Here is a 13110-nt window from a genome sequence, read left to right as displayed (position 1 = left end):
GAGTGTCTCTGCCGGCGGGGGCGACTGCGTGAGGCGGCGCCACCGTTGCTTTATCTCTCTCTATATATGTCCGCGCCGGTTCATGGCTTCGAGGCCCTGCGCTTGACCTCCACCCTTTCGGAGACATGCACATGCGCACATACACTCTTACGCAGATGCACTAAGGATAAGGAGGTAGCATCAGTTTAGAGGCGGTGATGGCACGAAGAGGGTCGCCTCTCGCTCGCCCTTCATCTTTTCTCCGCTGTCTATTCAACGCCACCGCCCCCCCACCTCCCCTCCCTTCTTTACTCCACGAGGCGCTGGTCGTCGGCGCCTGCGGCGCTACTCTTCGCTTGGTCTTTCAGCTTTCTGCCAGCTGATGGGCGAAATGGGTCGCCATGATCGTCGGGGACGGGCGCCGTGGTGGTGTTTTTCTCCTGCCTCCCGTGCGTGCCGTCACCGTTCTCCTGGCGGAAGACGCAGAGCATCGAGAAAGCGGGAGCGAGGCATGCAACGAGTGGAGTGAGAATAATAGTGTGCCGCGAAGTGAGAGCTGCGCGAAGAGGCCGCGGAGTTGAGAAACGAGAGGGCGCAAAGCGAGGCCGCAAAGGCGTATGCAAACACACTCTGTTGTTACCCGCATCACCCCCGGCGACTCACACATGCGGCTTGGTGCACCCACAGCCACGCTGCAGCGACTGCCAACAAGGTGAAGAAGGGCGACGCTACTCTATGACGGTGTGCATGTGCCGAAGTTTCCGGCGTTTAGCACCTTTCTCCGGCCGCACCCTATTCTACACAGACACGCACATATGGACGGACGCCTCTCTTTGTGTATCGTGTGTGCGTGTTTATCGGGTGTTTCTCACGGGCGATTTTCATTTGGCGGTCTGAGCTTCCTTCGAGTTGGACTCGGTTTCCTCTTCGTTGGCGTGTCCGCGACCGTGTGTGTGTGTGTACCTCGGACTAGTGGGTCGGTATTTTTGTTTTCTTCTCCATGTGCTGCTGTCTCGCCTGTGGTGGTGGTGGTGATGATAGAAGTCCCTCTAGCACTTCACTCGTCTAACACGTGTGTCTTTGTTCGCTCTCTGACTCTACCCGGAGACATATATATATATATATGTTGCTTCTTTGCACCCTTCCACACACCTTCTCGGTGGCCCTCATTTACGTCCCGTGTGAGCGAATGCGCCGGCGACGTTCGACCTGAAGCGACAGCATCACACGAACGCGCGCACTTACATGCACACGGAGAGAGGGAGAGAAGAATTAGCATGAAAGAGGAAACGCAAAGCTGCCGTCAGTCAAAGAGGGCCTCGTACTCTACCGATCTGCCCGTGGCCGTTCTGCTGTGTGTGCATGTGTAGGTGTATGTCTTTGTGTTTAGGCTGGCAATGCTCTGCGCAGGCGCTTCTCCATCCGGGGTCTCCTCTGTTGGGCACGCCCATGCCCGTAACATGCCTGCGAGCGCGGAGCGCCCTTGCTACCACAGGCGCACCGCAGCATCCCACCTGCCGCGGCACACGCGGGCAAGCCAGCCACGCACATCCGCTCACTGGGGTCGGCGGAAGTGGAAGATGAAGATGGCGAGGCACCGCTGGCGTGGTGTACCGCCTCCACGCAGAGCAGGCAGAGGTGCGACGAGCACGAGTGCTGGACGCCGCGGGGGCGCGATGAGATCCCCACGAATCGGCCTCAGGGCGCTCCTCTGCGCACTGCACCGCCGGCACCCCGAAGCGCGCCACCGAGTGCCGCATCCAGGCCCGGGTGTGGAGCGTCTCCACAGCACATTATGGGATGCCGCGGCTCGCAGCCCCTGGAGGAATACTGCGGCGTGTGCCCAGACCACACACACACACTTTTTCCTACGCCGCAGGCGTGGTGCGACAGGTGTTGGTGGGCTGTGCGGCTGTGCGTGCGTCTATCGGTCGACGTGCACATTGGGGAGTTGACACGTTGGGCGACATTAACGGGCACTGATGTGCCCGCGCATATGTTTGAGGAGTGTTCGCAGAGAAGTGGCAAAAAAAAACAAAAAAGGACGTTGGTGCTGCGTGTGGTCAACGAGGGTCACGCACGCGCCGCCAGAGGGGCCATGCAACTCCGTAAGTACGGTGGGAAGGACGCAAGAAACTGGGAATTCATTAAAGAGTGTGAGCGGCCCCTTTCTCACTCCCTCCATGCTCTGGTACCCATAGGCGTGCACGCTGCCTGGGCTCTACAGTGTGCCGCCCCAATGCCCCCCCCCACTCGACACTAACCCAATGCGCTGTACTTCCTTCTTCCCCCCTTCCTACACCTCCCTCTGCATACGACGCCGTACATGCGCCTTCCCCCGCAGACGCGAGTGACTTGTTCCGACAACAAACGTTCGACTACACACACACTCTCATTTAGTTCCTTCTTCATTTTTTTTGCGTTCGTCCCCCTCTTTCTCCTCTCCTCGCGTCTTCTTCGCGTTTGATATTTTGTCGCAGTGTGAGCGACACGTTCATATATGTAATAACGGCATATATATATATATTTATTTATTTGGCTGTCGTTCTCCGTGGCTGTTTGGTTTGGGGACGTCTGTCTTGCACCTACGCGCAAACACAGGCAAACACACATTCCGTACTTCCCTCGTCCCCCCGAATTCACGCCCGTCGTATCCCCGGCGTCGTTTCTTCGTCAAGGCTCCTCGCAAGAGAGCGTGATAAGGAAGAGGAGCTGGCGCGTAAGCAATCCCACGACGGCAGTGGTCAAAACTGAAAGGGGAGGACGACGCACCAACAAAGGCATCGCCTATCCGACAAGTCGTTGAGAGCTGTGCAAAGAAAAGTTGACGCTGAGGAAACGAGCGAACGGCATCCAGCGGAGAGGCAACCGTGGATTGCCGCCTCTCTTCCCTCGCGTCCGGATCCTCCCTGACCCCATCGAGCCGCCGAGCAGAGGGACGTATAGGCGCCGAGGTCAAAGAACGGAGGCGGTAGAAAAAAGCGGCACTTGCCTCTGCAGAGTGGGGAGCGCGCGAAGGCGATCTTTGTTGGGCTCTCGCCTTTCCCTCTCCCTCTCTCTCCCTCGCCTCCCCCTCCCTCCCGCCCTGCCATCCGCCCCTGCCTCGCCTATTGGCTGCACACGCCCACAGCGGCGCACCAGTCGAGGCGATCGCATTTGCCGAGAGAGTTGCCGAGGAAGAGAGACAGACACGTCCGCATTTCGCCCCTCTCCCCTCCCCCCTTTTTCATTCCTCACTCCTGCCAAGGCTCACTCCTTCTCTCCACCCCTCTCTCGAGGCTGCTCGCGATTGTGCCATCTCCCGTTGCCGTTGGCACGCTCAAAATACTTTTGCGCCCGAACTGTCACACCTGCTCTCCTTCCAGCGTTTTCGGAACGCCGCGTGTCGGCTGTATCGCGCTCCTGCTTCCCTTTTCACTTTTTATATCAAGCAACTTGACTGTGCTCATCCCTCCCCCTCCCCTCTTTCCCGCCTGCTTCTCCTCCAGAGCGCGTGTGACAGACTGCGCGCTTTTCGTTGCTGCTTGTGTGTGTCTCTCTCCATCTGTACCGGTGTGTAAGTGTCGCTTAGTTGTTTCCGTTTTTTCTCTTTGTTGTACGACTTTCGTCCTTTTCTGCGTTACGCGAGTGTTCTCATTGACTTCTCCGCTCCGCTTCTTGAAGTGTTGACCGGCGGAGTCACAACATTTGATCTTTGCACTGATCCTCCTTTGCATTGCGTTTGTATTTCTCTCTGTGTCTCTCTGTCGGCGTGTCGCGTGTGCTCTCGGTCTCGGTCTGTGTGTGTGTCTCTTTCGTTTGCACGACTTATATCACCCGACCTGTTCTCTTCGCAAGCGTTTTTTTTTCTTCATTGGCTGTCATCGCTTCTTCCTATTTTTGAGCGCTTCAGCCATTTTCTTCAATCACTTCCGCCCTTGCCTTACGTCTCTTGTGCTTCGGGTTAAATTTTTGCTTGCTGGCGCAGTTGCACGGGTGCTCAACCACCCACAGGCCATTATTCTCCGCTGTCTCACTGGTTGCTACCCCAGACGCTGTTCCTCTCTTGCATTTTTTCGTGCCCCTCTCCTCCTCCTCCTCCTCCTCTCTCTCTCTCTGCGTTTACTCACGCCATTAGTGTGTGTGTGTTTGCCTTTTCTTTTTTCCTCTCGTCCCTTCCCACTTTTCCCCCCTCATTTGCCGTTTCCCCTTCGCCATCGACGAAGCGCTTTACGAGCGCCCGTCGTTTGCTTGCAGCACCTCGTCTCCTCTATTCTTTGATCGCTTCCTCCTTTGGGCCGCTCTGCACGCCATCCCCATCCACATTTTTCTGTACCAGTGGCCGTCTGCACTCCTTCGATCCTCTCTCTGCCTTTGCTAACTGCTTTTGGTTCTTCCCCCCCTCCTACCACCACCACCTGCCTATTCTTCTGTGCAGATACGCAACGGCCACTCCTGCGTGTCAGCGTCGTCGCCTTTTCTCGTTCTCCGAGGGCTCGCCTTCTCTTCCGCATCTTTCTCAGACAAGTCCATTGCTCGCCGAAATTGGCAAGACGGCTTACTCCCTCTTCCATTCGCATTTTTGGAGCGTTTTTTTGGGAGCGCTGCCACTCCCTTCTTGGAGCCGCACCCCGACCGCCCCTCTCCTCTCCGCCTTCGCCCAAGTCCATCCGCAGCCTTCGCTGCCCACTATTTGCCCCGCTCTCCGTTCTCTAGAGCGACAGAGAGCGCAAGGATAAACCGCAAACCCAGGAGTGACACTGCTGCGAACATTGAAGAATTGGACGCATCACCACTTCAGCGGCGGGCCTGACGCCGTTTCGTTGTGTAGCATCATTAGCGCGCCTTCAGGGGACGTGACGCTCCCTGTGCGGTATACCCGGCCGCGAGTAAAAGAGCAGAAGTGTGAGGAAGCGTTTGCGGACGGGGAGGCGTCAACGGGAGGCCGCAGATACAGCGCGCCTTTCCTTTTCTGAGTGGAAGGAGTGCCTCTTCTCCCTCCCCTCACGCACACTCTCGGCAGCAGCACGAAGCGAAGAAGAGAAGGAAGTCGAGGGCGGTGCCGAGAGACATACACAAGCGCCAGTCGACGTCTTCTCGCCTCCTTTTTTTTCTTTATCACCTTAACGCTTTGTACGATTGGGTCGCATGAGTCGACGTCAGTGCGCAACGGCAAACGAATAAGGAGTAGATAGCGTCGTATAGGAGGTGAGAGTCGTGGGAGGGCCGAAGTCCCTGTCATCCAAAAACGGAACTGCAGTAATAGAGGGTCTCCCTCGGGCCCTATCTGTACACTTCGCTGATCGTTGCGCGTTTGGCCGATACGCGATTGCAGTGATCCTAAACGCATATCAAGAAAAAAGAAGACACGCACGTCTGTTGTGGACGCCGCCGATTGGAATACTCTGCTCATTTCCCCCTCCCCCCTCCCCCCTTTTGTGCGGGTGCCCGCCTCATTTTTTTTTCTTTTTGGCGCCTGCGTGTGTGTTTGTGTGCCGCTTTTCTTCATTCCGCATCCGTCTCTCTTCCCCCCTCTTTATTTGTGTGCGCGTGTGTGAATAGTGTGCTGTTAGTGTGCACCACCGTGTGCCGTTGGACTCGCCTGATCTTTGTTGTGGCAGTGCTGTACTGCGGCTCTCCTTTGTTCTCTTTTTCATCTCAAAAATTGCTGTCACCGGTTGCTCCATCTGCTTCCTTTCTCCCTCATCTGAGCCCGCACCCTAAAAGAGAACGCCACGCGTGCTCCAGCGCGACTCGAGCTCTTTGAACCGCTGCGCACGTTGTGGCCGAGGAGGGCTGCGGTGCCAGAGCCCCTCTCCATTTTCTGCTTTCGATTTTTTTGCCTTTCTTAGCGTGTAGTCGTGCCGATCTCCCTCGCATTGGCGCGTTTCGTGAAGCACTCGCATACTCATACACGCGCGCTGACGCCATCGAACGGATCCCTCTTTTTCGTGCTCACCCGTCTGCTGTCATCGTGACTGTCGCTACCGAACAGAGCGATACGAATTTGGAAGCAGAAAGAGGAGCCGGCAATCGTTTGCACGCGTACTCCGCCCACAGGGGACAAGAGAGAGTGTGGGAGGGAGAGGGAGATACGAACATTCGCGATTCGTCGCAAGCATACAAAAAGACCCGAACCGCTGTTTCACTGTGGTGAGTTTTCTATCAGTTGCGCAGCCACCACCGTAGCCGCACCCTCGCCGTGGCGTCTGCTCCTCAACCTCTCCACAGCTCTTCCATCAATAACATCAAAGCTGCAGTCGAGGGGATCGGAGGTGCGCGCTGGTCAGCTTCACAACAGGCAACCCCGGCAGTGTAAGGGACCGAACGGAAATTACTGTGGGGTCCGCGCGGCCCTCTCTCCCTCTCCCTCTTTTCGCTGTGCAGCCTCCGCAAGCTCATTTAAAGCGGCTTCGCTCTCTACATCGTCACCCCCTCCCCTCGTCTCCCTCCCCCCATCGCTCCTTTTCCTGTGTAGTGCTCTCCTCCCTCTTCTTATTTTTATCTCAAGTAAGGCCATTCTTATTTACAATAGGCTTCCCGATCGGCATTGAGTGGGTGAGGCGCTCCGTTTCGTGTCGACTCTGTGCACGTGCGCGAATTTACCCATCCTTCTTTTTTTCTTTTGCTGTTGTTGTTCGCTCTTACGTTTCTCAGGTGCGCTTCTCCCCGGCTGCGCTTCCTCTTCTCCCTTCACCGCCGTCTCTTCCGTGTGCCCCTCAGTGTACATCGAGCGTACGCCCTCTCCCCTTTTGTGCGTGCGTGTGTGTGTGTGCGTGTGTGTGCGGCGTTTCCTTTGGCCTTAAGCACTTCGTTGGGCACCGCACGCAGAAGCGCTTCTCTCCTCTCCTCTTCACTCGCAACTCCTGGGGCAACCACAAAAAAAAAACAGAAAAGACAGAAGAATTGAGCACACGCACGCCTCGAACCGACGTCGGTGTCCTTTCCCCTCTCTTTTCACTGCCTTCCCCCCCCCCACACACACCGTTCTGCAGGTGCGTATCCCTCCTTATCACCCACCACACACTCCACTCCTCATATTTTCGTTTCAGTCTGGTCGCTCGCTCGGCTGGTGTCTCTTATCTCTATCAGCTGCAAGCAGAGTAGAAGGACACAGCATATTAAGGTAGCACGCACAGCTCTCTCTCTCTTTCCACTCGCTTCATCCTCACCGACAGCAGTTTTGACGTAACTCTTTGGCAGCGCTGGTGGTCTTCCAGAGCGGCACCTCTATTTGAGTGCGCTCGTGGCGCCTTGGCTTGTTCTCTGACGCCGGTGTGCTTCGCAGCATCTGCCCTCCCTCCCTTTTTTTTAGCTCGCCTCTCTCCTCCTTTCTTTTCGTCTGCTGCACCACAGCTAGCGCGTGAACTGACCAGGCTCTTAAAGGAGGACGGAAGGCTCACGAAGGTTCGACGACAAGGCGCCAGAAAGGGGGACGGTGAAATCGAGAAATAGTGGAAAGCACCAACACAGAAAGAGAAGCTTGCCCAAGCGCGTGTGCCAGTGATTTCGATTGAATTCCTACCGTGACGGGCATCTGCAGTGGCGTGAGCGATTGCCTGTGGTGTGCTGACTCCCGTCTCTCTCTCACTTCTCTATTTCCTCCACTCTCCGAACCTCGCTAGCACCTGCATCAGCCAAACAGCGTGGAGAAAGAAGCACCACTCAGCTACTCTCGGCTTTCTTGACTAGCCTCGTTTTCGCAAGAAAAGGGGAAACCATCTGCTTCTGTGTATCTTTTTCTTTTCGCGCCTTAGAGGGAGGCTCTTCATTTTTTCTTTTTGCCTCTCTCTCCTCCTCTTTCCCTCTTTGAATTCTGCAGCGCATTTCACTTGCCGCACGTCGATTCACACAGACAAGCAGCAACAGAGGGGCACAGGCAAAGACTGCTCCTTCCCCTCGCCTCGCGGGCCTGCCTTTTCCCCCTTTTTTTCTATAGCGGACTTACGCAAGTCGCACTCAAAAATAAACATATACAAATTACGTGTCGCCTGCACAGTTCACCATTTGTCTGCTGCACGAGCACACGTCCTCGCGGTGAAAGGGAAGAGACTTCGCCACCGCCATTCGTCGCTCGTCGTTGCCGCTAAAGCGACTCTTTTCGCGCTGCTTTTCTTTGGAACGCCGACCAGATCACAAATAAAGCAGAGAAGCGTACTGGAAGCTGATCGCCAAACGTCCTGCCCACGCACCGCAGAGGAAAGGTGGTGTTTTTTGTGTAAAAAAGGGAAGAGCGGCTGCGCGGGCCGACGCGTTGAGTGGCCCGCTTCGATTCGGGGCTCCTTTCTCTTGACGTATTTCCTCTCTTCCCCCTTTTTTCTTTGAGTCGATCGACTCTCTGTCTTCGCTCTTCTGAGTCGCTTTTCTTCGCGCGTGTGTGTGTGTCTGTGGTCATTTTCTGTGCTGCATGCCAGAGCTCACCGCGCCCGTTTTTTCCCTTCCGTGTCGGCTGATTCAAATCTGGTCCCGTTTTCACCCTCCAAGTGCGTGCGCGCTCGCTCACCCGTCTCTGTTTCAGCTTTCTAAGCGAATCTCGACCCCTTTTCTCTCGGCATATTTTCCTTCCATCTCGCGTGGTTCGCTGTTGCGTGTTTTCGTATCTCTCTTTCTCTCCCCCTCCGCCCTCTTTTTCCAGTCTTCGTGGGCATTCTTTTTTTTTCCCTCTTGCCGTCACCCTTCCGTCTACTTTCTCCATTTGTACTTATTATTATACACGCGCGTGACGCTGAGCATACAGAAGACGCTGGGTAGTTTCTTACGGTGTGAAGCCGCTGCGTGAAGGAAAAACAATGCAGCTGAATATGTCGCGGCAGACGGAAGGGGGCGGCGACTCGTTAAGGGAAGGGTCCATCTTGCGTTCCGCGTGCATTGAGACTTCGCCCATGAACTCAAGCGTTAGCGCCAATGCCGCGGTATCCGCGGCATTCACCGATGGTGCTCCTGCGGTGCAGGTGAAAGTGGTGAATGGCCCAGCCAACCTCAGCCACCGCACTCCGGGCGTCACCTCTCACCCCGCGGCAGACAGCAGCATCGAGCCCGCGACTAGCCCCTACGCGGCTCGAAGCAGTGGTCCTGAGGCGCCGCCGCCTGAGGAGTCGCCGCAGACACCTTCCCTGGTAGAGTTGCCTTCGATACAGGTCACGTGCGACAAGGGTTGCCTCGAGGATTCGAACGGTCTTTGCGACATCAGCACGTGCTCAGGGCTGGCACAGGCCGTCCCGACGTGGACGGCCCAGAGCTGCCTCCTGAAGGCGCTCGATAACCACACCGAGGTGCTGTCCCCTATCGTGCTCGCATTCGAGAAGAGTCACTACAGCTGCGGCACAGGCACCCCATTGGGCATTTCGGAGAGCTCCTCGTCATGCCCTGATGATCTGGAGAAGGTTAAGCCGCTCTCATCCAGCAACGGCGAAATGAGGGATGATAAGCGCTTCTTCGACACCCCACCACAAAGCGGCGAGTTCGTGCCGCTGATCGAGTGGCTGCTACACCGTGGCAAGTGCGGCGACATCGATGCCCCAGCGGTATCGCAGAGGGCGGACGGCGAGTACACGCAGGCGAGCTTCTTTAACGAGGACTACATCATGAAGCTGTGTGCCGCGGCGACGGAGGTGCTGGTGAAGGAGCCCACGCTGCTGGAGCTGGAGGTGCTGGCGCACGACACGCTGGTGGTGGTGGGCGACATCCACGGCCAGTTCCAGGACCTCTACACAAGTGTGCTGTGCCAGCAGTATGACCGGCGCCGATGCAACACGGACGGCCGCGACCGCCGCTTTCTGTTCATGGGCGACTACGTGGACCGCGGCCCGCATAGCCTCGAGGTGGTGCTGCTGCTGCTGGCGCTGAAGGTGGAATACCCAACGCTGGTGTATCTGACGCGCGGCAACCACGAGGAGGAGAAGACGTCGCGCGTGTACGGCTTCCTGACAGAGGCGACGGCGTCGCTCGGCGCGGCGGCCGGCGCGGCGGTGTGGACTGCCGTGAATAGAGTTTTCCTCGACCTGCCTCTGGCTGCGGTTGTGCACACGCTGCATATGCGCTTCTTTGTGGCTCACGGCGGCCTCTCGCCAGGCTTGGAGAAGGTGGATGAGATCGGAGGCATCGATCGCCACGCATACAGCACCGACGAACTGTCAAGGGAGTTGCGCGATATTGTAGACGGCCTTCTCTGGTCCGACCCGTGCAATGGCGCCGGTCTCTTCGCCACGAGCTCGCGCGGATGCGGCTGGGACTTTGGCCCTGCCGCCTCGAACGCCTTCTGCACCAGCAACAACTTTGATTTCATCTGCCGTGCGCACCAGGTGGCGATGGATGGGTACTTCTGGACGCACAACGACCGCGTTGTGACAGTCTTCTCGGCCCCCAACTACTGTGGTATCGACGATAACCGCGGCGCCGTGATGGTGGTGTCCGGTGAGGCAAAGAGGCCGTCCTTTGAGCAGTACGAGGGGTACGATGAGAGCGACTACTCGTGTCCAGATATTCGCTTTCCATATGCCTCCTACTTCTATTAAGCCATCGCTGGAAGAGAGGAAAAGAGGAGGCGCTGCTGCGGCGGGGACGGTCACGAAGGTGAGCACGGAAGCACCGCGTGCGTTCTCCTCTCGTCTTCTGCGGCTTTGTTTTGGTGTGGCTCTCCGTCTTTCGTTTCCGACGGTACCTCCGCCAATTCGCGGGTCGGCTGTGTGTTGGGTGCGTCTGGATCTTCTGAGCACTGCCCGGTGGTGTTTTTTGTTTGTTTCGTTTGTATGTGGGCGCTCCTCTGCGCACTGCACCGCCGGCACCCCGAAGCGCGCCATCGAGTGCCGCATCCAGGCCCGGGTGTGGAGCGTCTCCACAGCACATTATGGGATGCCGCGGCTCGCAGCCCCTGGAGGAATACTGCGGCGTGTGCCCAGACCACACACACACACTTTTTCCCACGCCGCAGGCGTGGTGCGACAGGTGTTGGTGGGCTGTGCGGCTGTGCGTGCATCTATCGGTCGACACGCACGTCGCTGAACGGGTGCATTGGGCAAAGGAGGCAAAGCAAATGGATGTGTGCGCTCTTCACCTGTGCGTTTGTGGCTCGCACGCCCTTTCCCGTGTTCCTCACCTTGTCTGTCGCCTTCCGGCGCCCCTCCTACCTCTCCTACGCTTTTCTGTAGGCCGGCTTGACGGATATATCTGTGTAAGCAGTCGAGCAAGTGCCTGTGGCGTCAGACATACAGTCTTCAAATCTGGACGCCTTTTTACCTTGCCTTCGCCGCCGAAGTGCATGTGCACGCCTGTGTTTGGACGGCAACGCCACGCCATGGGTGTAGACTATCTCTTTCCCCATTACCCCCTCTGCGGGCGCCCGGATCGACCGCGCGATTCAGCGGTAGGCTGGTCTTCTGTGTCGTGGCGGTTTCCGGTGCATTGCGTCTAGCTTTGCTGGGTGCGTCTTATCCCACGCCGGAGCGAGGCGGCGTGCCCGATGGCTCCCCCCCAGAAAGTTGAGGTAACGTGGCGGGTGAACAGATCACGTACCGCTGCCCGCGCGCAAGGGTTGCGCGTGCACGGTGATGCCTGAGCGCCTTCTCGACGCCTCTGCACAAGCTGAAGCACCTCTTCCCCGCCTTGCACACGAGAGGACGTGCGTGTCGTGCATGCCGCACCGCTCGCACAACAGTGAGGGAAACAAAGAAAAAGGGAACGTGCTGGCGCTCTTATGCGCGTGTATGCGCCGTTCTCGTCACGCGCTGGCGCAGAAGACTTCCTCTCCTTTCCTTCTGCGCATTCACGCTCGGCCTCTCACCCGGGCGTTTGGCTGCGCATCTTTCTCTTTGCTGTGCCCCTGTGTCTTCTTCTGCATTACCTTCCCCCTCTCTGCTGCTTCCCTGTGTGTATCGTGGGCTGCTCACCGCAGACCTGCTCCGTCGTTGTCTTCTGTTCTCTGCCAAAGGTCTTGGGAATGCGTAACCAAGACTGTGCCGGAGCACGCCCATGTGGAGCTGTCGCTACTCCCCTCACTCCCCCTTGCCCCCACCCATGCATTCCCACTTCAAAGGCATAAGACGGACAGTTGCGAGGAATGCGCTGGGGCGGCCGCTGCTTGTACCGCTCCCCTCTCCTCCCCGGCGCCTTCTGACGGACACGCACCGCTTCCATTTGTTGTGCGCCCATCCCACTCCCCACTCCCACTGCAAAGATTCTGCTCAGGTCGAGGCCCAATTCTCTGTCCTATTTTGAGGTGTTGACCATTCACCATTTTTGTCGCCGCTGTCACCTCTTCTGCCGGCGCTTCTTTCCCTCTCAGCCTCACCTGTGCGTCCTCCGTTGCCCTTCGCTTTTTCAGCTTAACTGTGTGGCTCGTTGGCGCTCCCCCACGTCTTCTTCACTCTTCTTCCTCTCCGGCTTCCTCAGTGACGCTGCTCACCTCCATGCGTCCAGCGTCCCGCCCCCACTTTGTGTGACGGGAGGGGGGTTCAGTAGCCCCACCCGCTCAGTGGGAAAGGCGAGCAGCCCCCTCCCCACACCCCCCTCTCTCTGCCTCTCTCTAGCCCTGCCAACTGCCCCGAGTCATCCCTGGTAGCGGCACCGCGGCCGGCTACATGCGCCGGAGCGCCGTGCGGCAGTGCACCCGCTTGCGCCACCCACACGATGGGTACGGAGCCGGGCGTGGCACGGGCGTATGTGACCCGGCCCCGGCCGCCCACTGTGGTGCGGCGAGTCTGCGCCACTCGGATGGGGAGGAGGGGGGAGTGCGCGGCGTGGGTGCGTGGGCAGAGTACGAGACGGGGGCCGCGCTCGGCTGACGGGGCGTGCGGCTGAGGACAGAACGGGTGTGTGCTGGTAACGCACGGAAGCGAATAGGCACGCTGAAGGGCAGTAAAGGAAAGGAGATGCCGTATCGGCCTTGCTTATGCCCCCCTTTTCCCCCTGGCGCTCATGTTGTTCGACATTATTTCGAATCTGAGTGTGTGGGGGGGGAGGGGGAGGGCGAAGGTTGCCGAAGTGTCTTTTCCTGCGCGTTGCCCTTTTCCGTTTGAGGCATTTTTTTAGCGTTCTGCGTCCCTTTTGTTTTCCTTCCGCTCGCCTTCACGTCTTTGTGTTGCATTTTTTTCTCGTGAGCAGTTTTTTTCTTCGCGTATGTATCCGCGGCGCGGACCGCCACACACGCGTGCGAAG

The 13110-nt window shown here is 57.7% G+C and overlaps 1 protein-coding gene across 1 annotated transcript; it reads left to right on the top strand.

The window, feature by feature from the left end:
- Positions 1 to 8747: 8747 nt before the first annotated feature.
- Positions 8748 to 10472, top strand: LSCM1_05972 (uncharacterized protein; the record flags this gene model as incomplete). The annotated part of the gene is made up of 1 exon (XM_067323406.1): positions 8748 to 10472. The coding sequence occupies one exon, from the start codon at positions 8748 to 8750 to the stop codon at positions 10470 to 10472; it is 1725 nt and encodes a 574-aa protein (XP_067180357.1).
- Between the last annotated feature and the right edge of the window lie 2638 nt (positions 10473 to 13110).

Source organism: Leishmania martiniquensis, chromosome 13 (assembly GCF_017916325.1).
Source record: "Leishmania martiniquensis isolate LSCM1 chromosome 13, whole genome shotgun sequence".
NCBI lineage: Eukaryota > Euglenozoa > Kinetoplastea > Trypanosomatida > Trypanosomatidae > Leishmania > Leishmania martiniquensis.
The sequence above is the reverse complement of the archived record's forward strand: the minus strand, read 5'-3'. Positions and strand labels throughout refer to the sequence as shown.